Below are 23,040 nucleotides of genomic sequence, written 5' to 3'. Positions count from 1 at the left end.
GATGAAACCAGACACAATATTAGAAATCATCATCATTCACATTAGAACGTTAACTCACTTTTCACTAATTCATTTAATGTAGATGTTTCTAGGTATCAAAGGGAGAAGTTAAGGTAACTTGAGACTTGTTGAATGATCATATGTTATACTGTATGGTAATATAAAACACACTTATTCCCATTAATTACACACACACACACACACACACACACATTTCTTATGTAACATGAACGCGCCACACAGACAGACACACATATTGTCATATCAACTCTTTGTAAACGTTGGTGTCCCTGATTTCTGCTTCTGTAGAACTACAGCTGATATTTAATATGACCAAGTCAGTAATGATGGTTTTTGATATAAATATGAACTTGATTGAACAAAACATGCATGTATTGTATAACGTAATGTCCTAGGGTTGTCATCTGATGAAGATCATAAAAGGTTAGTGCTGCATTTAGCATTCTTCTGGGTTTTTGTGACATTATATGCTAGCTTGAAAAATGGGTGTCTGATTATTTCTGGCTTGGTACTCTGCTGACATAATCTAATGTTTTGCTTTCGTTGTAAAGCCTTTTTGAAATCGGACAGTGTGGTTAGATAAAGGAGAGTCTTATCTTTAAAATGCTGTGAAATAGTCATATGTTTGAAAAATTGAAGTTTTTGTATTTTAGAGGAGGTTGTATTTCGCGCCACGCCCATCATTGGATATTGGAGCAGGTGTTCCGCTAGCGGAACGTCTAGATTTTAAGGGTTGATGTTTTCAAAAAAAATATCATATTATCAAAATCTGACCTTTGGGTGTAGACTTGGGTATCATTTGCTGTATGAAAAACCACGGTGGAGCGCGCTCGCCATCTAAAGGAAATTTGGGGTGTTACAATTGGCAATTGCCATCGGAAAATTGCCATATGATTGGCCCGGAGATGGAGCGCTTTCGGTGGTATTTACAATCGTGTGTATGATTCGTGCTATGCCAGTATGTTCCCATGTTATTTTGTCCAAATTAGGGGGGTTTTCCCTTACTTGAATTAAGACTTATTCTTAGTCATATTCTTCACAGCAGTCAACACTCACATTTTCTAAGCCCAGGTTTCATTCTGTTCTCTCCACCATGTTCCACACTGTAGCGGTAAGCAGAAGAACAGACAGTCATTGAGGGACACACCTGAACTCACACACACACACACACACACGCACGCACGCACGCACGCGCACACACACACACACACACACACACTAAACACACACGGTCAGCATATAACTTTGTTCAAGTGGTGGTCAGAATGTTTGTCTTAACTAGCCTGATAAGTCAAACATGTCTGATATGAACATTGACAAAAACCCTCTACATACTTGAGTTTCTCCAGTCTGCAGTGTGGATCCTCCAGTCCAGCAGAGAGCAGTCTGACTCCTGGGTGATTGTAGCTCAGGTCCAGCTCTCTCAGGTGTGAGGGGTTTGACCTCAGAGCTGAGGCCAGAGAAGCACAGCCTTGCTCTGTGACTAGACAGCCTGACAGCCTGCAAAGAGAAAAATATAAACATTTTCATATATCAGTGTCATGAAACCTGCCATTTGTCACAACTGTCGTGGAAGAGAGAATGGGACCAAGGCGCAGCGGGTTGCGTGCTCAACATATTTATTATAACAATGAGAACACCACGGAAAAACAATAAACAAACTAACGACAGGAACAGAGACGCAGGCTCAACAAAAGCAGTGCTCTCAAACAACTACCCACAAGTGACAAACAAAACACACACCTATTTATAGGACTCCCAATCAGAGGCAACTAGAAACACCTGCCTCCAATTGAGAGTCCAGCACCCAACGTACACATAGAAAAACTACCCTAGAATATACACATAGAAATACAAACATAGACCAGTGACCAAAAACCCTGTAATACATAAATAAACTACCCTCTGCCACGTCCTAACCAAACTACAATAACAAAATATCCTCTATACTGGTCAGGACGTGACAGTACCCCCCCAAAGGTGCAGACCCCGGATGCACCTACACAAAACACAGAAAACCCCCAAAACAAACAGAAAAATCCCCCTAAACTAAAGGGAGGGAAGGGAGGGTGGCTGCCGTCAATGACGGCACTGTGCTACACCCCCCCTCCCCAACCCACCTATATTGGCGGTGGCTCAGGTACGGGACGTGGACTCTGCTCCACCCTCGACGTCGCCCACTTAGGTGGTGCCCCTGGCCGTGCCTGAGGACTGGTGGGCGACCATGACTTTGCCCGGTTGGCGGGCGATTCTTGCTGCGCCCGGCTGGCGGGTGTCTCTGGCTGCGCCCGGCTGGCGGGCGACCCTTGCTGCGCCCGGCTGGCGGACGACCCTGGCTGCGCCCGGCTGGTGGACGACCCTTGCTGCCCCCGGCTGGCGGGCGGCGATGGCTGCGCGCGGCTGGCGGGCGGCGATGGCAGCTCCGGAACGGCGGGCCACTCTGGCAGATCCGGACAGGCGGGCCACTCCGGCGGTTCCGGACAGGCGGGCCGTTCTGGCAGCTCCGGACAGGCGGGCCGCTCTGGCGGCTCCGGACAGGCGGGCCGCTCTGGTGGCTCCGGAGAGGCGGGCCGCTCTGGCGGCTCCGGACAGGCTGGCCGCTCTGGCGGCTCCGGACAGGCGGGCGGCTCTGGCGGCCCCTTACTGGTGGGCGGCTCTGGCGGCCCCTGACTGGCGGTCGGCTCTGGCGGCCCCTGACTGGCGGGCGGCTCTGGCGGCTCCTGACTGGCGGGCGGCTCTGGCGGCTCCTGACTGGCGGGCGGCTCTGGCAAAACCAGACTGGCGAGGCTGGGCTGACGCACTAGAAGCCTGATGCGTGGGGCTGGTACAGGATGTGCCAGTCTGGGCACACGCACCTCAGGGCTAGTGCGGGGAGCGGGAACAGGCCGAGTCGGACTGGGTTGACGCACTGGACCGTAGCGGCGCACTGGCGGTCTCGAGTGCAGGACTGGCATCACCCCTACTGGCTGGATGCTCACTTTCCCCTGGCACATGCGGGGCGCTGGCACTGCGCGTACCGGCCTGAAAATGCTCAGCCTCGCCACAGTACTCATCACCCCAAAGCACGGGACCTGTCCAGTATGTCTCTGCTCAAAAAGGGTACGGGGAGCTGGCCTGGGGCTCCATCCTCGCCCCGCCAAACTGCCCTTGTGCCCCCCCCCCCCAAAATGTTTTTATTGGGGCTGCCTCTTGGGCTCCCTTACCAGCCGTGTTCCCCGGTCCTCGCCAGATTTCCTCCGCTGCTTGGTCCTGTTGTGGTGGGTAGTTCTGTCACAACTGTCGTGGAAGAGAGAATGGGACCAAGGCGCAGCGGGTTGCGTGCTCAACATATTTATTATAACAATGAGAACACCACGGAAAAAAAATAAACTAACTAACGACAGGAACAGAGACGCAGGCTCAACAAAAGCAGTGCTCTCAAACAACTACCCACAAGTGACAAACAAAACACACACCTATTTATAGGACTCCCAATCAGAGACAACTAGAAACACCTGCCTCCAATTGAGAGTCCAGCACCCAACCTACACATAGAAAAACTACCCTAGAATATACACATAGAAATACAAACATAGACCAGTGACCAAAACCCCCATAATACATAAATAAACTACCCTCTGCCACATCCTGACCAAACTACAATAACAAATAACCCCTATACTGGTCAGGACGTGACACCATTTCTATTCATAAATTGGTGTATAATTATTATAAATGATCAGAATATTACTTGTAAAATAAAAATGTAAAAATGTATAGAAGAAATATTTGGGTAGACTGACCAGACCAGTTTAAAAAGCAGTATCAGTCAGAAGACAGACAGTGAGGTATCAGATTTAGATTGTATTGAGTATACAGTCCACACCATATCTATTTAGACAGGGAAGATAACATTTTAAATGTGGCTCTATACTCCAACATTTTGGATTTCAGATCAAATGTTTCATATGAGGTGAAAGTATATAATGTCACCTTTAATTTGAGGGTATTATAATACATATCTGTTTTACCGTTTAGAAATGGAAGAACTTTATGTAGTTAGTCCCCCCCATTTTGAAGAAGTCATAAGTATTCTGACCAATTCACTCATAGTGTATTAAAGTTGTCAAAAGTTTAGTAGTTGGTCGTAAACTCGATGGTTGCATTTGCAGTTTGTTTTGGTTATGTTTTGCCTAATAATAAAATGGTGGATGGTGACTGGAGTAATTTTCTGTCTAAGTGATTAGATAACATGTTTCTAAACACCACTAAATTAATCCTGATGATGCCATGATTAAGAAAAATCATGAATGAATAATCAATTATAATGAAAAATGATGGGTGAGAAGGTTACAGAGGCCACAACAAAACATGCTAACCTCTCACCATTACCAATAACAGAGGATACAACAGAACATGCTAACCTCTCACCATTACCAATAACAGAGGATACAACAAAACATGCTAACCTCTCACCATTACCAATAACAGAGGATACAACAAAACATGCTAACCTCTCACCATTACCAATAACAGAGGCTACAACAAAACATGCTAAACTCTCACCATTACCAATAACAGAGGCTACAACAAAACATGCTAACCTCTCACCATTACCAATAACAGAGAATACAACAAAACATGCTAACCTCTCACCATTACCAATAACAGAGGCTACAACAAAACACGCTAACCTGTCACCATTACAAATAACAGAGGCTACAACAAAACATGCTAACCTCTCACCATTACCAATAACAGAGACTACAACAAAACATGCTAACCTGTCACCATTACAAATAACAGAGGCTACAACAAAACATGCTAACCTCTCACCATTACCAATAACAGAGGCTACAACAAAACATGCTAACCTCTCACCATTACCAATAACAGAGGCTACAACAAAACATGCTAACCTCTCACCATTACCAATAACAGAGGCTACAACAAAACATGCTAACCTCTCACCATTACCAATAGACAGAGGCTACAACAAAACATGCTAACCTCTCACCATTACCAATAACAGAGAGGCTACAACAAAACATGCTAACCTCTCACCATTACCAATAACAGAGGATACAGCAAGACATGCTAACCTCTCACCATTACCAATAACAGAGGCTACAACAAAACATGCTAACCTCTCACCATTACCAATAACAGAGGCTACAAGAAAACATGCTAACCTCTCACCATTACCAATAACAGAGGCTACAACAAAACATGCTAACCTCTCACCATTAACCTCAAATAAAAGGTGACATTCTTTAAACTCACTGTCTGGTAAACACATGTGGATCTGGTGAACAGTTATCACTTGTTGACCAACTACAGGAATACTGACCTCAGAGCCTCCAGTTTACAGTGGGGATTCCCCAGTCCAGCAGAGAGCAGCTTCACTCCTGAATCCTTCAGGTCATTGTTACTCAGATCCAGCTGTCTCAGGTGTGAGGGGTTTGACCTCAGAGCTGTGACCAGAGAAGCACAGCCTTCCTCTGTGACTAGACAGCCTGACAGCCTGCAAAGAGTGAAATCATATTAAAACCACATAGCTATTCTTTGGTGGTGAAAGTAGTGGCAGTATTTTTTTCAAAATATTCAGATATATCAGTGTCCTAAAACCTGCCATATCTATTCATAAATCAATGTATCATTATTATAAATGATCATAATATTACTTGTAGATAGAGACATGTATAGTACAAATATTTGAGTAGACTGACCAGACCAGTTTAAAAATCAGTATCAGTCAAAAGACAGACAGTGAGGTATCAGATTTAGATTGTATTGAGTATACAGTCCACACCATATCTATTTTGACGATGAAGCTAACATTTAAATGTGTCTATGTACTCCAGCATTTTGGATTTAAGATAAAATGTTTAATTTGAGGTGACAGTATAAAATGTCACCTTTTATTTGAGGATATTTTAATACATATCTGAAATGAAAGCACTTGTTGTCTCCAGTCCCCCCATTTGAAGAAGTCATACTTATTCTGACCAATTCACTCATAGTGTATTAAAGTAGTCAAAAGTTTAGTATTTGGTCCCAAACTCATTGGTTGCATTTGCAGTTTGTTTTGGTTGTGTTTTGGGTTATGTTTTGTCAAAAATTAACTGAATGGTGGATGATGACTGGAGCAATTTTCTTTCTACTTAACTAATCCTGATTATGCCATGATTAATATAAATCATGAATGAATCATGAAAAATAATGAGTGAGAAAGTTAGTGGCTACAACAAAACATGCTAACCTCTCACCATTACCAATAACAGAGGTTACAACAAAACATATTAACCTCTCACCATTACCAATAACAGAGGCTACAACAAAACATGCTAACCTCTGACCATTACCAATAACAGAGGCTACAACAAAACATGCTAACCTCTCACCATTACCAATAACAGAGGCTACAACAAAACATGCTAACCTCTCACCATTACCAATAACAGAGGCTACAACAAAACATGCTAAGCTCTCACCATTACCCCATAACAGAGGCTACAACAAAACATGCTAACCTCTCACCATTACCCATAACAGAGACTACAACAAAACATACTAACCTCTCACCATTACCAATAACAGAGGCTACAACAAAACATGCTAACCTCTCACCATTAACCTCAAATAAAAGGTGACATTCTGTACAGTCACCTAATATGAAACATTGTATCTCAAATCCAAAATGTTGGCGCATAGCACCACATTTAAAACTGTAAGCTTCACTGTCCAAACACATATGGTGTGGACTATGTGTCTCTGGTAAACACATGTGGATCTGGTGAACAGTTATCACTTGTTGACCAACTACAGGAATACTGACCTCAGAGTCTCCAGTTTACAGTGGGGATTCCCCAGTCCAGCAGAGAGCAGCTTCACTCCTGAATCCTTCAGGTCATTGTTACTCAGATCCAGCTCTCTCAGGTGTGAGGGGTTTGACCTCAGAGCTGAGACCAGAGAAGCACAGCCTTCCTCTGTGACTCCACAGCCTGACAGCCTGACAAAGAGATCATCATGACTTCACAAACACACTGTTAATTAACGAGTAGTGTAGAAGGACAACGGCAGACGCATTTGGTTTATTCTCTCAAACAACATATAGATTCATCTTCCGTCAGCTAGAATTGTATGGTCATATTGTTATACTAATGTGAAGAATCAATGCATTCATTCAATATGTTTTTCAATATAATATTATATACGTATAATAATGCATATTTTTCTCTAAACTGAATATTTCTTCCTGATGATTTGTTAAATATCATTTTATTTACTCACAGAGCAGCTCTGGAGGCTTTGACCACTGGCAGCAGCCTCAGAAGACCTTCCTCTGATCTGGAGTATTTCTTCAGGTCAAACACATCCAGCTCCTTTTCTGAAGTCAGCAACACAAAGACCAGAGCTGACCACTGTGCAGGTGACAGGTTGTCTTCTGAGAGACTACCTGAACTCAGGTAGCTTTGGATCTCCTCCACTAGAGAATGGTCATTCAGTTCATTCAGACAGTGGAACAGATTGATGCTCCTCTCTGGAGAGGGATTCTCCCTGATCTTCTCCTTGATGTACTTGACTGTTTCTTCATGGCTCTTTGAGCTGCTTCTTGTCTCTGTCAGTAGACCTTGTAAGTGCTTCTGATTGGACTCCAGTGAGAGGCCCAGAAGGAAGCGGAGGAAAAGGTCCAGGTTTCCCGTCTCACTTTGTAAGGCTTTATCCACAGCACTCTTGTAGACAGTAACTTTACGCCTTTGTCTGATCCTCGCAGAAAAGTTCCTGGACGTTGATTGCTCTTTGTCCATTAGATTCTCATTGTTGTTGCTGAATGAGAGGAACACATATACAGCAGCCAGAAACTCCTGAATGCTCAGATGCACGAAGCAGTACACCTTGTCCTGGTACAGCCCACATTCCTCTTTAAAGAGCTGTGTGCACAATCCTGAGTACACTGAGGCTTCATTGACATCAATGCCAGCCTCTTTCAGGTCTTCTTCATAGAAAATCAGATTGCCATTCACAAGCTGTTGAAAAGCCAGTTTTCCCAGTGACAGAATGCTCTCGTTATTCAAGTGTGGACCTGTCTCTTCTTTCCCAAGATACTTTTCATTCTTCTGTTTGGTATGAAACACCACAAGGTGTGTGTACATCTCAGTCAGAGTCTTGGGCATCTCTTCTCTCTTATGTTCCAGCATGTGTTCAAGGACTGTTGCAGAAATCCAACAGAAGACTGGAATGTGGCACATGATGTGGAGGCTCCTTGATGTCTTTATGTGTGAGATGATTCTGCTGGCCAGGTCCTCATCACTGAATCTCTTCCTGAAGTACTCCTCCTTCTGTGGGTCATTGAACCCTCGTACCTCTGTCACCTGGTCAACACACCCTGAAGGGATCTTATTGGCTGCTGCAGGTCGGGTAGTTATCCAGAGGAGAGCAGAGGGAAGCAGATTTCCCTTGATGAGATTTGTCAGCAGAACATCCACTGAGGTTGACTCTGTGACGTCACAACAGATCTTGTTCTTCTGGAAGTCTAGGGGCAGTCGGCACTCATCCAGACCATCAAAGATGAACAGAACTTTGTACTTGTCGTAGTTGGAGATTCTTGATTGTTTGGTTTCCATTGAGAAGTGATTGAGAAGTTCAATGAAAGTGTGTTTGTCCTCTCTCATCAAATTCAGCTCCCGGAAAGGAAATGAAAATACAAATTGGACATCCTGATTTGCTTTTCCTTCAGCCCAGTCCAGAATAAACTTCTGCACAGAGACTGTTTTTCCAATGCCAGCGACTCCCTTTGTCAGCACAGTTCTGATAAGTTTGTCTTGTCCAGTTAAGGGTTTGAAGATGTCGTTACATTTGATTGCAGTCTCTGGTCTTGCTTGTTTCCTGGTTGTTGTCTCAATCTGTCTCAGCTCATGTTCATTATTGACCTCTCCTGTTCCACCCTCTGTGATGTAGAGCTCTGTGTAGATCTTATTGAGAAGTGTTGGGTTTCCTTGTTTAGCGATCCCCTCAAATACACATTGAAACTTCTTCTTTAGATTAGATTTGAGTTCACGTTGGCAAATCACAGCAAGCTCATCTGAATGAAGAAATAACACAGAGGATAATAATATTACGTCTGTTTTAATACCCACAGTATTGTAGGACTGTTAGAAAGTTTGAAATTATAATAATTCATTCCTCTGACTGTATAAATGTGTAAATGTTTTCATAATGCATTACAGACTGGTGTGACTGATTATGTAATTATTGGTATTATTCAATGTTGTCTCTCTCTCTCTCTAAATGAATCACCACAACACATCCCTGCTGCTACTTGATGAGGTCACTAGGTGTTGTGTTAAGGCTGCTACAATATCATTGAGTTACACAGCTACTTTAGCTGTACTTTAGCTACAGCTTTTAAATGTTATAAAACAGCATTCAACATGAGGCAGACAGATCTTACATTTCTCCAGTGTGTCAGCAAGCTCCTTCTGGTTCATTTTCCTCAGGACGTGCAGTGTGATCTTCAGAGCCCCCTCTCTGGCACTGCTCTCCTGCTTCTCATCTTCAGCATCCACCACTTCCTCATCCTGCTTCTGACTCTCAAAGCCTTCTGGGAGTTCTGGACTAAGAATCCTCTTGAACATCTTCAGCTCGTTCTTCACAAATGTCATAATTTTCTCTTCAAGCAACTGAAATAAATAAATAAAATAAGTTAAGCAAGAGAAGAAATGCTTTCTCATTAACACATTAATGAATGATTGACAGATCAACTTTACTTGAGGTCAACAAAAACAAATGTACATAACAGGACCACATACACTGAATATGGAGTCCAGGTCTGTTTGATGACTCTGGGAAGACTGACCACTGAGAATATCTGACTCTGATCTCTCCTGTTGGTTTCTGTGGACAAAACATGAGATTACATCTCCTCATCCAGGGAGTGAGTGAGTACGGACAGACAAACAGACAGACATAGACAGAAAGCAGGACAGACAGTCAGAGACAGACAGAGACAGACAGACAGAAACATACATACAGACAGACAGACAGACAGACAGACAGACAGACAGACAGACAGACAGACAGACAGACAGACAGACAGACAGACAGACAGACAGACAGACAGACAGACAGAACAGACAGACAGACAGAGACACAGACAGAAAGCGGGACAGACAAACAGAGATAGACAGAGACAGAGACACACATAGACAGACACATACAGACAAAGACAGACAGACAGACAGAAAGCGGGACAGACAGTCAGAGACAGGCAAAGACAGACAGACAGACAGACAGACAGACACATACACACAGAGAGAGACAGACAGACAGAAAGCGGGACAGACAGTCAAAGACAGACAGACAGAAAGAGACAGACAGACAGACAGACAGACAGACAGACAGACAGACAGACAGACAGACAGACAGACAGACAGACAGACAGACAGACAGACAGACAGACAGACAGACAGACAGCGAACGACACACAGACAGACAGATACAGACACAGAAACAGACTCACCGACAGACAGACAGACAGACAGACAGACAGACAGACAGACAGACAGACAGACAGACAGACAGACAGACAGACAGACAGACAGACAGACAGAGACACAGACAGAAAGCGGGACAGACAAACAGAGATAGACAGAGACAGAGACACACATAGACAGACACATACAGACAAAGAGAGACAGACAGACTGAAAGCGGGACAGACAGTCAGAGACAGGCAAAGACAAACCGAGACAGATACAGACAGACAGACACATACACACAGAGAGAGACAGACAGACAGAAAGCGGGACAGACAGTCAAAGACAGACAGACAGACAGAGACAGACAGACAGACAGACAGACAGACAGACAGACAGACAGACAGACAGACAGACAGACAGACAGACAGACAGACAGCGAACGACACACAGACAGACAGATACAGACACAGAAACAGACTCACCGACAGACAGACAGACAGACAGACAGACAGACAGACAGACAGACAGACAGACAGACAGACAGACAGACAGACAGACAGACAGACAGACAGACAGATAGATAGATAGATAGATAGATAGATAGATAGATAGATAGATAGATAGATAGATAGATAGATAGATAGATAGATAGATAGATAGATAGATAGATAGATAGATAGATAGATAGATAGATAGATAGAGACAGAGAGAGACAGAGAGAGAGAGACACAGACAGACAGACAGACAGACAGACAGACAGACAGACAGACAGACAGACAGACAGACAGACAGACAGACAGACAGACAGACAGACAGACAGACAGACAGACAGACAGACAGACAGACAGACAGACAGACAGGCAAACAGACAGACAGAGAGACAGAGAGACAGATAGACAGACAGAGAGATACACACACAGGGAGGGAATGTTGTGTTTGTTTAATTAATATTGTTTTAGGACTATGAAAATGGACAAAAGTATTAGCCTATGGATTATGAAAACAGCAAAAAGAAAATGTGAAAATGGGAGAGGAGAAATGACTAGAGACAGTGTTGTTTAACTCACTGACCATGACCCATGAGTTCTTCTTACCTTTGTTCAGTAGAAAAGTCTCCCTCTCTAAACTCTATAGGTTGACGCATAGACCGGTCACTCTTCATGGACACACAGCTGGGAACAGGGGAGGCTGGTCTCTCCTGCTTGATTGGACTTCAACACAACAGAGACAAACATTACATCTCTCATCTACTCTGATCTCAGATGGGAAACATAAGAAGAGTTTCATTCCAAAACGCTACATATCCATTTTCAGAAATGTTGGTAAATTAGCTTTTATTGTTTAAAGAAATTATTAAAGAGATTGGTGTGTTTTTCACTATCTAATCATGACATGGGGTTGTTCAATGACAGACATGCATTTGTTTAAAATCTATCACTTAATGATTTCATTTCAGAGAGACAAATAATAATATTTTTTTACAAAATGCTATATATCTGCCTCACTCTCAACTGTGACCGACCGTTTCAATTCGTCATATGTAGCAACATTTGAAATTGTGTTTTTTACGTTGGATAAAAGTAGAGACTCAGAGCTAGAAAATGGTATATCAGACACTACAGTTGAGGAACAATGGGAAAGTAATTCTGCTTTGAATGATGATAAACTTGTAACCTCACTTTTGAGAAAATGTCCTTTGAATGTTTTGGTACCTACTGGAGAGCTCTTCTTTGTCTACAGGGCAGTTACTTTGGCAGATAATGTCACCCATCTAAATAAATAGTTGTTATATATATAATTAACTAAATGTATGGTGTTTTTGTTTTATGTCAGTTTAATTGTTTGTTATGCTATAAACATTTTATTTTATTATAAGTGGTAAAAGGAACTAGAAAATGTTATATTTTGCAATTCTGAGTAATTACTACTTTAGTAAAGAATTACATATTTTTCAGTACTACTGCAGTTGCTACATAATTCCAATAGATGGCAGCATAAGACCACAAATGACATTTCAGAAGGTTTGTTTAGTTTTCTCCCTGGATACACCACCACTCCCCCTCACAGGAAAACTCCTGTCTCCGCTTCTTTCTGTCCCTTTACACACTGCTAACGCAAGAGGAGAGACTGAAAAAGCATTTAACAGATTACTGTGAAGTAATATAATGAGGATTCATGTTTATTATTACCTGTTTTTATGCTCATGTTTTACACTTCATTAATATAACGATTATCAATAAGTCTCAACATTAATTTAGTCACCTCTAGTTGAGAAAAATGTATTTTCCAGGTACATTCATTGTCAAATTCATCAACCAGCATCGAGCCACTCTCCCTTCTCTCTCTAGTAGTCAACTCAGCCCCGGTAAAAAGCTGGTGTTGTCACTCTGCCTTCTCTCTCTAGTAGTCAACTCAGCCCCGGTAAAAAGCTGGTGTCGTCACTCTGCCTTCTCTCTCTAGTAGTCAACTCAGCCCCGGTAAAAAGCTGGTGTCGTCACTCTGCCTTCTCTCTCTAGTAGTCAACTCAGCCCCGGTAAAAAGCTGGTGTCGTCACTCTGCCTTCTCTCTCTAGTAGTCAACTCAGCCCCGGTAAAAAGCTGGTGTCGTCACTCTGCCTTCTCTCTCTAGTAGTCAACTCAGCCCCGGTAAAAAGCTGGTGTTGTCACTCTGCCTTCTCCAGGGGCATGTTGAGATAAATGTACTAACCGGGAGGGTTGAATGATGTAATTTATTGGCGGGCTGGATGATGCACTCTTGTCTTTTCTATTCCGAGGTTGTTTACTCGCAATATCAGTTATTAAGATGACTTTTTATAATGCATGTATACTGAGGTTGAGGTTCTGACTAGCGATTATTTACCCGGGGTTCAATACCTGCTATAGTCACTATTATTTTGCTCTCCCAAAAGCAACACAGCCCTAATACGAGATATATAGCTAACTAAAGTAATGAGTGACCGTTTTAGAAAATCATGGGACATGCTATTTTATGTCAATCATATTGCTGCTTGTAGCCTATAACTGATGCTTTGTGGTCTTATGCTGCCATCTATTGGAAATATTTAGCAATTAAAAGTTATTAATGCACATTCAGACGTTGGTGAGGCAGCTGAGAATTAAAAAAAAATGGAATGTGTCAAGCCTACTTGAGGCACCCCGAAAATAATATTCAAAAGATTGGTCCTTGGATACAGAGGGGTTAAACACTAAAGTTACCATCCATCTAGTGAAGAGAGGAGAACCGGACAGAGGTAGCCAGCATCCGTCAACGAGAGAGGGAGGATTGGATAACTAGGATGCTGCTGGTAGAGTAGCTAGCTAGCTTACCTAGCTGTACCGACTAGCTAGGATAACTAGGATGCTGCTGGTAGAGTAGCTAGCTAGCTTACCTAGCTGTACCGACTAGCTAGGATAACTAGGATGCTGCTGGTAGAGTAGCTAGCTTGCTTACCTAGCTGTACCGACTAGCTAGGATAACTAGGATGCTGCTGGTAGAGTAGCTAGCTAGCTTCCTAGCTGTACCGACTAGCTAGGATAACTAGGATGCTGCTGGTAGCTTACCCAGCTGTACCGACTAGCTAGGATAACTAGGATGCTGCTGGTAGAGTAGCTAGCTAGCTTACCTAGCTGTACCGACTAGCTAGGATAACTAGGGTGCTGCTGGTAGAGTAGCTAGCTTGCTTACCTAGCTGTACCGACTAGCTAGGATAACTAGGGTGCTGCTGGTAGAGTAGCTAGCTAGCTTACCTAGCTGTACCGACTAGCTAGGATAACTAGGATGCTGCTGGTAGAGTAGCTAGCTAGCTTACCTAGCTGTACCGACTAGCTAGGATAACTAGGATGCTGCTGGTAGAGTAGCTAGCTAGCTTACCTAGCTGTACCGACTAGCTTGGCTAGCTAGCAGGACGTTTGTCTGTCGTTTGTCTCGATGATGATGACGAATCCGGTGAACCACAAAATGAAACAAGGATAGGGAGTGAAAAGGATCTGGCTACAATCATACTGTCCCTGACCGTAAAGCAAAAAGCTAATTGAACAATAAACTTCGGTGTCTCAACACTGTAGTGAACTCCATCGTTATTCCCCAAGATCACCTCAGCCCACTCTGCGCGTAACCGGGACAATATGCTTGGCGCCACACCGTACGGGGACGCGGACAGTTCTGTACGGGGACGGGGACAGTTCCAGAACGCGGACATGAGCAGTGCCACATAATAAACTAAACCCAGTCTTTACAGTGGGTTACATTAGTAATATTCATTTTTCTTTATGTTAAACAAACATTTATTATAACAATATTTTGAGATGTGGGCGATTATCCACAAAGAGTCTCAGAGTAGAAAATTGGTTGTATAAGTGCTGAGAATAAAGCCATTTTACACTTATGTGTATAAATTAAAGCTGTGCATGAAGTCTCTAGTCCCACCTAGTCGGCAGATATTTAGGACACCTCGTGAGCTGTCCTAAGTAGTTAAGAGTTAACAGCAGGTGTCTTGATAATACTATAGAATAATGCAGCGAGTCAGTGGTTCCTGCACCACATGTAAATACTTTGGAGTAGTAAAAATAATGTTTTAGATTTCTATATGATCAATCCATTAATAATATAGACCTACTTGCAACAGTATGTCTTGTGCTTTTGGCAATGATTTATGTATAATATTTATGTATCACAAGTGATACCATGTATGTCTGCATAGCATTTTGTCTTCATTTTGGCAGATGAACTCATGCTTATTTCTGAAGATTAACTCTGGTTTTTACCCAGCGGCTAAGGAGTTGGAGCTGTGGCAGGAGTTGGACCTGTGGCTGGTTTGAATCCCGGTCCGAGCGCTGGAAAAAACAGGTGGAATTGATCTGACCACTGGAGGGCTGCTGGGTTCACATCCTCAAAACATTAACCTTTTGTTGATCATAACTCGAGAGGTTCTTCTTCACTGAACCCAAAAATATATATAACCTTTAGTGAATCAATATATTAAGGAAGTGATAGAAGCCTTTTTGGTTCTATAAGGAACCTTCTTTTCTAAGAGCGTAAAACAATCACGTTTTTCTTTTGATTATTTAATTATCTACATCATGTTATTTCAAGTTATCCCTTTGGAGCGCAACATCACGTTGTTAAAAAATTATCCTAAATTGGGCGTGGCTTTAAAATGGGCAATTGAAGGCATCTAGGGTGTTCCAGCTAAACAATGGATGTATAGCGTTTTGCAATAAAAATAAAAATTATACACAATCTAAAGCTATTAATTAAAAATCTGAGAACAGTAATATTGAAGGTACCCATAAGCAACCATTTCTGATTAAATAACAAATGTGAACATTTTTGGAAATATCATTTTTGAAATAAACTATTCATTATTCTTAAACAAAATTGTCATCTCACCTCTTAGATTTGGTGTCATGTTCCCCAGAGAGACTCATTTTAGAGACAGGACCCCCCTCCTCTCTCTCCCCAGAGAGACTCATTTTAGAGACAGGGTCCCCCTCCTCTCTCTCCCCAGAGAGACTCACTTTAGAGACAGGGTCCCCCTCCTCTCTCTCCCCAGAGAGACTCATTTTAGAGACAGGACCCCCCTCCTCTCTCTCCCCAGAGAGACTCATTTTAGAGACAGGACCCCCCTCCTCTCTCTCCCCAGAGAGACTCATTTTAGAGAACTGACCCCTAAACAGAGATCCAGCATGTTGGTTGTGGTTAACACAGTGACAACTAAACAGAGATCCAGCATGTTGGTTGTGGTTAACACAGTGACAACTAAACAGAGATCCAGCATGTTGGTTAACACAGTGACAACTAAACAGAGATCCAGCATGTTGGTTGTGGTTAACACAGTGACAACTAAACAGAGATCTAACATGTTGGTTGTGGTTAACACAGTGACAACTAAACAGAGATCCAGCATGTTGGTTGTGGTTAACACAGTGACAACTAAACAGAGATCCAGCATATTGATTGTGGTTAACACAGTGACAACTAAACAGAGATCCAGCATGTTGGTTGTGGTTAACACAGTGACAACTAAACAGAGATCCAGCATATTGATTGTGGTTAACACAGTGACAACTAAACAGAGATCCAGCATGTTGATTGTGGTTAACACAGTGACAACTAAACAGAGATCTAACATGTTGGTTGTGGTTAACACAGTGACAACTAAACAGAGATCCAGCATATTGATTGTGGTTAACACAGTGACAACTAAACAGAGATCCAGCATGTTGGTTGTGGTCAACACAGTGACAACTAAACAGAGATCCAGCATGTTGGTTGTGGTTAACACAGTGACAACTAAACAGAGATCCAGCATGTTGGTTGTGGTTAACACAGTGACAACTAAACAGAGATCCAGCATGTTGGTTGTGGTTAACACAGTGACAACTAATTATTGATTATGAATTGTTCACATTTCTTAATGATCTCTTTGAGAAATAAAACATTACCTAACAGACATAGAAACAGACAGGTGATTTAAAGCATCACATGAACATGTTGTTGTGACATTTCATCTCCATGGTAACTGTCAATAATAATAATAAGTTACTGTTTGTTAAGGTAGTTATAGACAGAACAACAACAATAACAATAATAATAATAATAATAATAATAATAATAATAATAATAATAATAATTCACTGTTTGTTAAGGTAGTTATAGACAGAACAATAACAAAAACAATAATAATAATAATAATAATAATAATAATTCACTGTTTGTTAAGGTAGTTATAGACAGAACAACAACAATAACAATAATAATAATAATAATAATAATAATAATTCACTGTTTGTTAATAAGGTAGTTATAGACAGTTGTCATAGGGTTGAGACCAAGACGCAGCGGGAAAATGTACAGGAGTAAACTGTTTCCAAACACTGTACAACATGGACTAAACGGTTTCTCTGGCCAAACGTTTTGCTACGGTGGGCACTAATGAATACACACAACCTGTTTTGAGGAAGTGTAATTTGTGGTTAGGCTTTCCACAATACTTATTTGTCTCTCTTTCACACAACATACCTTCCTGAGTGAAAAGCATTAACAGTTGATTAGAAAGAGAAAATGTTTGTTTGTTGCTTGTTGTGTTTTAAGGCTGTTTGAGAAGACAAGTCTATAGACCTATGACAGGGTACACTCTTAGAATAAAGGGTTCCAAACGGGTCCTCCGACTGTCCCCATAGGAGAACGCTATTGGGTTCCAGGTAGAACCCTCTGTGGATAGGGTTCTGTATGGAACACAAAAGGGTTCTACAAAGCCAGAAGTGTTCTACCTAGTACCAAAAAGGTTTCTACAAAGGGTTATCCTATGGGGACAGCCAAAGAACCCTTTTAGATTCTAGATAGTGTAGGAGCGATCACCCTGGGGCACACAGATGGGCACAGAACGAATTCACCCCACATATCTAATTTATATCCAAAACATTTTAAGGAGAGTAGGACTATTATAACACTGTCCACCAAAAATATCATCAACTATATGAATACACATAACAATATCATCAACTATATTAATACACATAACAATATCATCAACTATATGAAAACACATAACAATATCACCAACTATATTAATACACATAACAATATCACCAACTATATTAATACACATAACAATATCATCAACTATATTAATACACATAACAATATCATCAACTATATTAATACACATAACAATATCATCAACTATATTAATACACATAACAATATCATCAACTATATTAATACACATAACAATATCATCAACTATATTAATACACATAACAATATCATCAACTATATTAATACACATAACAATATCATCAACTATATGAAAACACATAACAATATCATCAACTATATGAAAACACATAACAATCGTTGTCTTACCGTTTATCTCTCAATAGAAACAGAGTCTGAATGATCATTCGGTCGTTGAAAGTTACTTCCGTTTGCTCTGCTCATTTACATATCAGGTTCTACCTGTTCTCTCTGCCACTCCCTCTCTCTTTACAGCTCTTACAATGTGCCTTGGAATACATTCTACAACTGTCTGGAAGTCTATTGGAGGGATGTGACACCATTCTTCCACAAAAAATTCCATCATTTGGTGTTTTGTTGATGGTAGTGTTCTGTTGTGTTGAGACCTGGTGACTGAGACGGCCATGGCATATTGTGAAACATCAGCAAGTTCAGCAGTCTTCATCACTGAAGCTCCTGCCAATCGTGCCCCAACAATCACCAATCGCTAAGCTCTTCCCGAGCATGGTCACAGTCTCTGCTGGTTGCAGCTCCTCTCTCCCCAGGGGTAGCAGCTCCTCTCTCCCCAGGGGTAGCAGCTCCTCTCTCCACAGGGGTAGCGTTCTCGTGCTCCCCAGGGGTAGCAGTTCCTCTCTCCCCAGGGGTAGCAGCTCCTCTCTCCCCAGGGGTAGCATCTCCTCTCTCCCCAGGTGTAGCAGCTCCTCTCTCCCCAGGGGTAGCATCTCCTCTCTCCCCAGGGGTAGCAGCTTCTCTCTCCCCAGGGGTAGCAGCTCCTCTCTCTCCCTTGGGGTAGCAGTTCCTCTCTCCCCAGGGGTAGCAGCTCCTCTCTCCCCAGGGGTAGCAGCTCCTCTCTCTCCCCAGGGGTAGCAGCTCCTCTCTCCCCCAGGGGTAGCATCTCCTCTCTCCCCAGGGGTAGCAGCTCCTCTCTCCCCAGGGGTAGCAGCTCCTCTCTCCCCGGGGGTAGCAGCTCCTCTCTCCCCGGGGGTAGCAGCTCCTCTCTCCCCAGGGGTAGCAGATCCTCTCTCCCCAGGGGTAGCAGCTCCTCACTCCCCAGGGGTAGCAGCTACTCTCTCCCCAGGGGTAGCAGCTCCTCTCTCCCCCAGGGGTAGCAGCTCCTCTCTCCCCTAGGATGTGAAGACATTGGTGGCGTAGCCCATAGCCAGTAGGGGGGTCCGGGATGGAATTTCAACAGCTAAATCCATGAATACAACACCAGTGTATTGCCAAAAATCACTCAAGAACTTCAAACATGGACTCTGACCTGTCTAATGAGCCAAACTGATTAAAGAATCCCACAGTAACTAAACACCCTCTCTCTCTCTCTCTCTCTCTCTCTCTCTCTCTCTCTCTCTCTCTCTCTCTCTCTCTCTCTCTCTCTCTCTCTCTCTCTCTCTCACACACACACACACTCACAAGCAGTGCAGTAATTAGAACCCCTATAGCAGCTATAAGTAATACAGTCTACTGTACACTCCCCTCCTCTGCCTCTCTCCATCACTTTTCTCTGTGTCGTTTGTTGCTGTTTCTGTGTCTTGTCTGGTGTCTCTCTCCATCATATCCTATTCTTCTGTTACTGTCTCTGTGTCTTGTCTGGTGTCTCTCTCCATCACCAGAATAATTGGTGAGGGTTAGGCCTACTACAATACAACATTAAAAACATGAAAACACAACTACATAACTAGCCTGTTCAACCTCTCTTTCATGTGGCTCAGTTGGTAGAGCATGGTGTTTGCAATGCCAGGGTTGTGGGTTCAATTCCCACGGGGGGGCCAGTATAAAATAATACATTAAAAAAAGAAAATGCATGAAATTAAAGGTATGAAATGAATGCATTCACTACTGTAAGTTGCTCTGGATAAGAGCGTCTGCTAAATGACTAAAATGTAAATGTAAATGTAAGATCGCTAAAGACTGGAAAGCTGCTGCGGTCATCCCCCTCTTCAAAGGGGGTGACACTCCAGACCCTAACTGTTAAAGACCTATATCTATCCTACCCTGCCTTTCTAAAGTCTTCGAAAGCCAAGTTAATAAACAGATCACCGACCATCTCGAATCCCACCGTACCTTCTCCGCTATGCAATCTGGTTTCAGAGCTGATCATGGGTGCACCTCAGCCACGCTCAAGGTCCTTAACGATATCATAACCTCCATTGATAAAAGACAATACTGTGCAGCCGTCTTCATCGACCTGGCCAAGGCTTTCGACTCTGTCAATCACCGCATTCTTATGAGCAGACTCAACAGCCTTGGTTTCTCAAATGACTGCCTCGCCTGGTTCACCAACTACTTCTCAGATAGAGTTCAGTGTGTCAAATCGGAGGGCCTGTTGTCCGGACCTCTGGCGGTCTCTATGGGGGTGCAACAGGGTTCAATTCTCGGGCACAACTATTTTCTCTATATACATCAATGATGTCACTCTTGCTGCTGGTGATTCTCGACACCATTCTGTATACTTCTGGTCCTTCTTTGGACACTGTGTTAACAAACCTCCAAACGACCTTCAATGCCATACAACTCTCCTTCCGTGGCCTCCAACTGCTCTTAAATGCAAGTAAAACTAAATGCATGCTCTTCAACCGATCGCTGCCCGCACCTGCCCACCCATCAAGCATCACTACTCCGGACGTTTCTGACATAGAATATGTGGACAGCTACAAATACCTAGGTGTCTGGTTAGACTGTAAACTCTCCTTCCAGACTCACGTTAAGCATCTCCAATCCAAAATTAAATCTAGAATCGGCGTCCTATTTCGCAACAAAGCATCCTTCACTCATGCTGCCAAACATACCCTCGTAAAACTGACTATCCTACCGATCCTTGACTTCGGCGATGTCATTTACAAAATAGCCTCCAACACTCTACTCAGCAAATTGGATGTAGTCTATCACAGTGCCATCCATTTTGTCACCAAAGCCCGATATACTACCCACCACTGCGACCTGTATGCTCTCGTTGGCTGGCCCTCGCTTCATATTCGTCGCCAAACCCACTGGCTCCAGGTCATCTATAAGCCTTTGCTAGGTAAAGCCACGCCTTATCTCAGCTCACTGGTCATAATACCAGCACCCACCCGTAGCATGCACTCCAGCAGGTATATTTCACTGGTCACCCCCAAAGCCAATTCCTCCTTTGGCCACCTTTCCTTCCAGTTCCCTGCTGCCAATTACTGGAACGAACTGCAAAAATCACTGAAGCTGGAGATTTATATCTCCCTCATTAACTTCAAGCATCAGCTGTCAGAGACGCTTACCGATCATTGCACCTGTACATAGCCCATCTGTAAATTGCCCAACCAACTACCTCATCCCCATATTGTTATTTTTTTATCCTTTGCACCCCAGTATCTCTACTTGCACATTCATCTTCTGCACATCTATCACTCCAGTGTTTAATTGCTAAATTGTATTTATTTCTCCACTCTGGCCTATTTATTGCCTTACCGCCCTAATCTTACTATATTTGCACACACTGTATATAGACTTTTCTATTGTGTTATTGACTGTACGTTTGTTTATTTTCATAAACTTCGTCGTCTGAAGAGGAAAAATCATCGGACCAATATGCAGCAGGTATATTGCTCATCTTTGTATTTATTGAAGGTAAACACACTCAAACAAAATAACGATGATAACAGTCCAGTAAGGTGCACAGACTAAACCGGAAACAACCACCCACAAACACAAGTGAAAACGAACACACTAAATATGGCCTCCAATTAGAGACAACAACCACCAGCTGCCTCTAATTGGAGGTCATTGAAAAAAAAAACATAGAAAGAGAAACCTAGAATAAACATAGAAATAGAAAATATGGAACATACAAAACAAACACCCCCTGCCACGCCCTGACCAAATTACAATAACAAATAACCCCTTTCACTGGTCAGGACGTGACATTTATCCCATGTGTAACTCTGTGTTGTTGTTTGTGTCACACTGCTTTGCTTTATCTTGGCCAGGTCGCAGTTGTAAATGAGAACTTGTTCTCAACTGGCCTACCTGGTTAAATAAAGGTACATAAAATAACAAATAACACAGAACTCTCAACTAGTTCCATCAAACAGAAAAACAACAAGAAAGCTGAATAATCACATTCAGATTTCTAGATATTACACTTTTCTTTTGCGTTTCAGGGGTCAAAGGTCAGATCAGTGGTCATGGTTGATATGCATGGACTAAAAAACAAACTTGAAACCATTTTTCTCCTATTCACTGTTTGTGTAGACTGCTCCTTGTCTTTGTAGGGCAGTAGTTCAGGTGGCTGGTTGTGTAGACTGCTCCTTGTCTTTGTAGGGCAGTAGTTCAGGTGGCTGTTTGTGTAGACTGCTCCTTGTCTTTGTAGTGCAGTAGCTCAGGTGGCTATTTGTGTAGACTGCTCCTTGTGCCTCCTGTCTCTCCTATCATCATAGACTGGGGACAAAGTGTCCTGGTTCAATTATCTTCTGTTATATCTGGGGACAAAGTGTCCTGGTTCAATTACCTTCTGTTTTATCTGGGGACAAAGTGTCCTGGTTCAATTATCTTCTGTTATATCTGGGGACAAAGTGTCCTGGTTCAATTATCTTCTGTTATATCTAGGGACAAAGTGTCCTGGTTCAATTATCTTCTGTTACATCTGGGAACAAAGTGTCCTGGTTCAATAATATTCTGTTTATCTGGGAACAAAGTGTCCTGGTTCAATTATCTTCTGTTATATCTTGGGACAGTGTCCTGGTTCAATAATATTATGTTTATCTGGGGACAAAGTGTCCTGGTTCAATAATATTCTGTTATATCTTGCGACAGTTTCCTGGTTCAATTGTCTTCTGTTATATCTGGGGACA

General features: G+C 42.6%; 1 protein-coding gene across 1 annotated transcript; it reads right to left on the bottom strand.

The window, feature by feature from the left end:
• Positions 1–814: 814 nt before the first annotated feature.
• Positions 815–12,265, bottom strand: LOC123731737 (NACHT, LRR and PYD domains-containing protein 3-like). The gene is made up of 8 exons (XM_082957451.1): positions 11,575–12,265; positions 9,813–9,897; positions 9,455–9,683; positions 7,294–9,085; positions 6,839–7,012; positions 5,351–5,524; positions 1,357–1,521; positions 815–1,124 (listed from the first exon to the last, which is right to left on the bottom strand). The coding sequence occupies exons 1-8, from the start codon at positions 11,640–11,642 to the stop codon at positions 1,067–1,069; spliced, it is 2,745 nt and encodes a 914-aa protein (XP_082813577.1). The 5' UTR covers positions 11,643–12,265; the 3' UTR covers positions 815–1,066.
• Positions 12,266–23,040: the final 10,775 nt, after the last annotated feature.

Source organism: Salmo salar, chromosome 01 (assembly GCF_965601325.2).
Source record: "Salmo salar chromosome 01, fSalSal1, whole genome shotgun sequence".
NCBI classification, from domain to species: Eukaryota; Metazoa; Chordata; class Actinopteri; order Salmoniformes; family Salmonidae; genus Salmo; species Salmo salar.
This window is presented reverse-complemented; position numbering and strand designations above follow the sequence as displayed.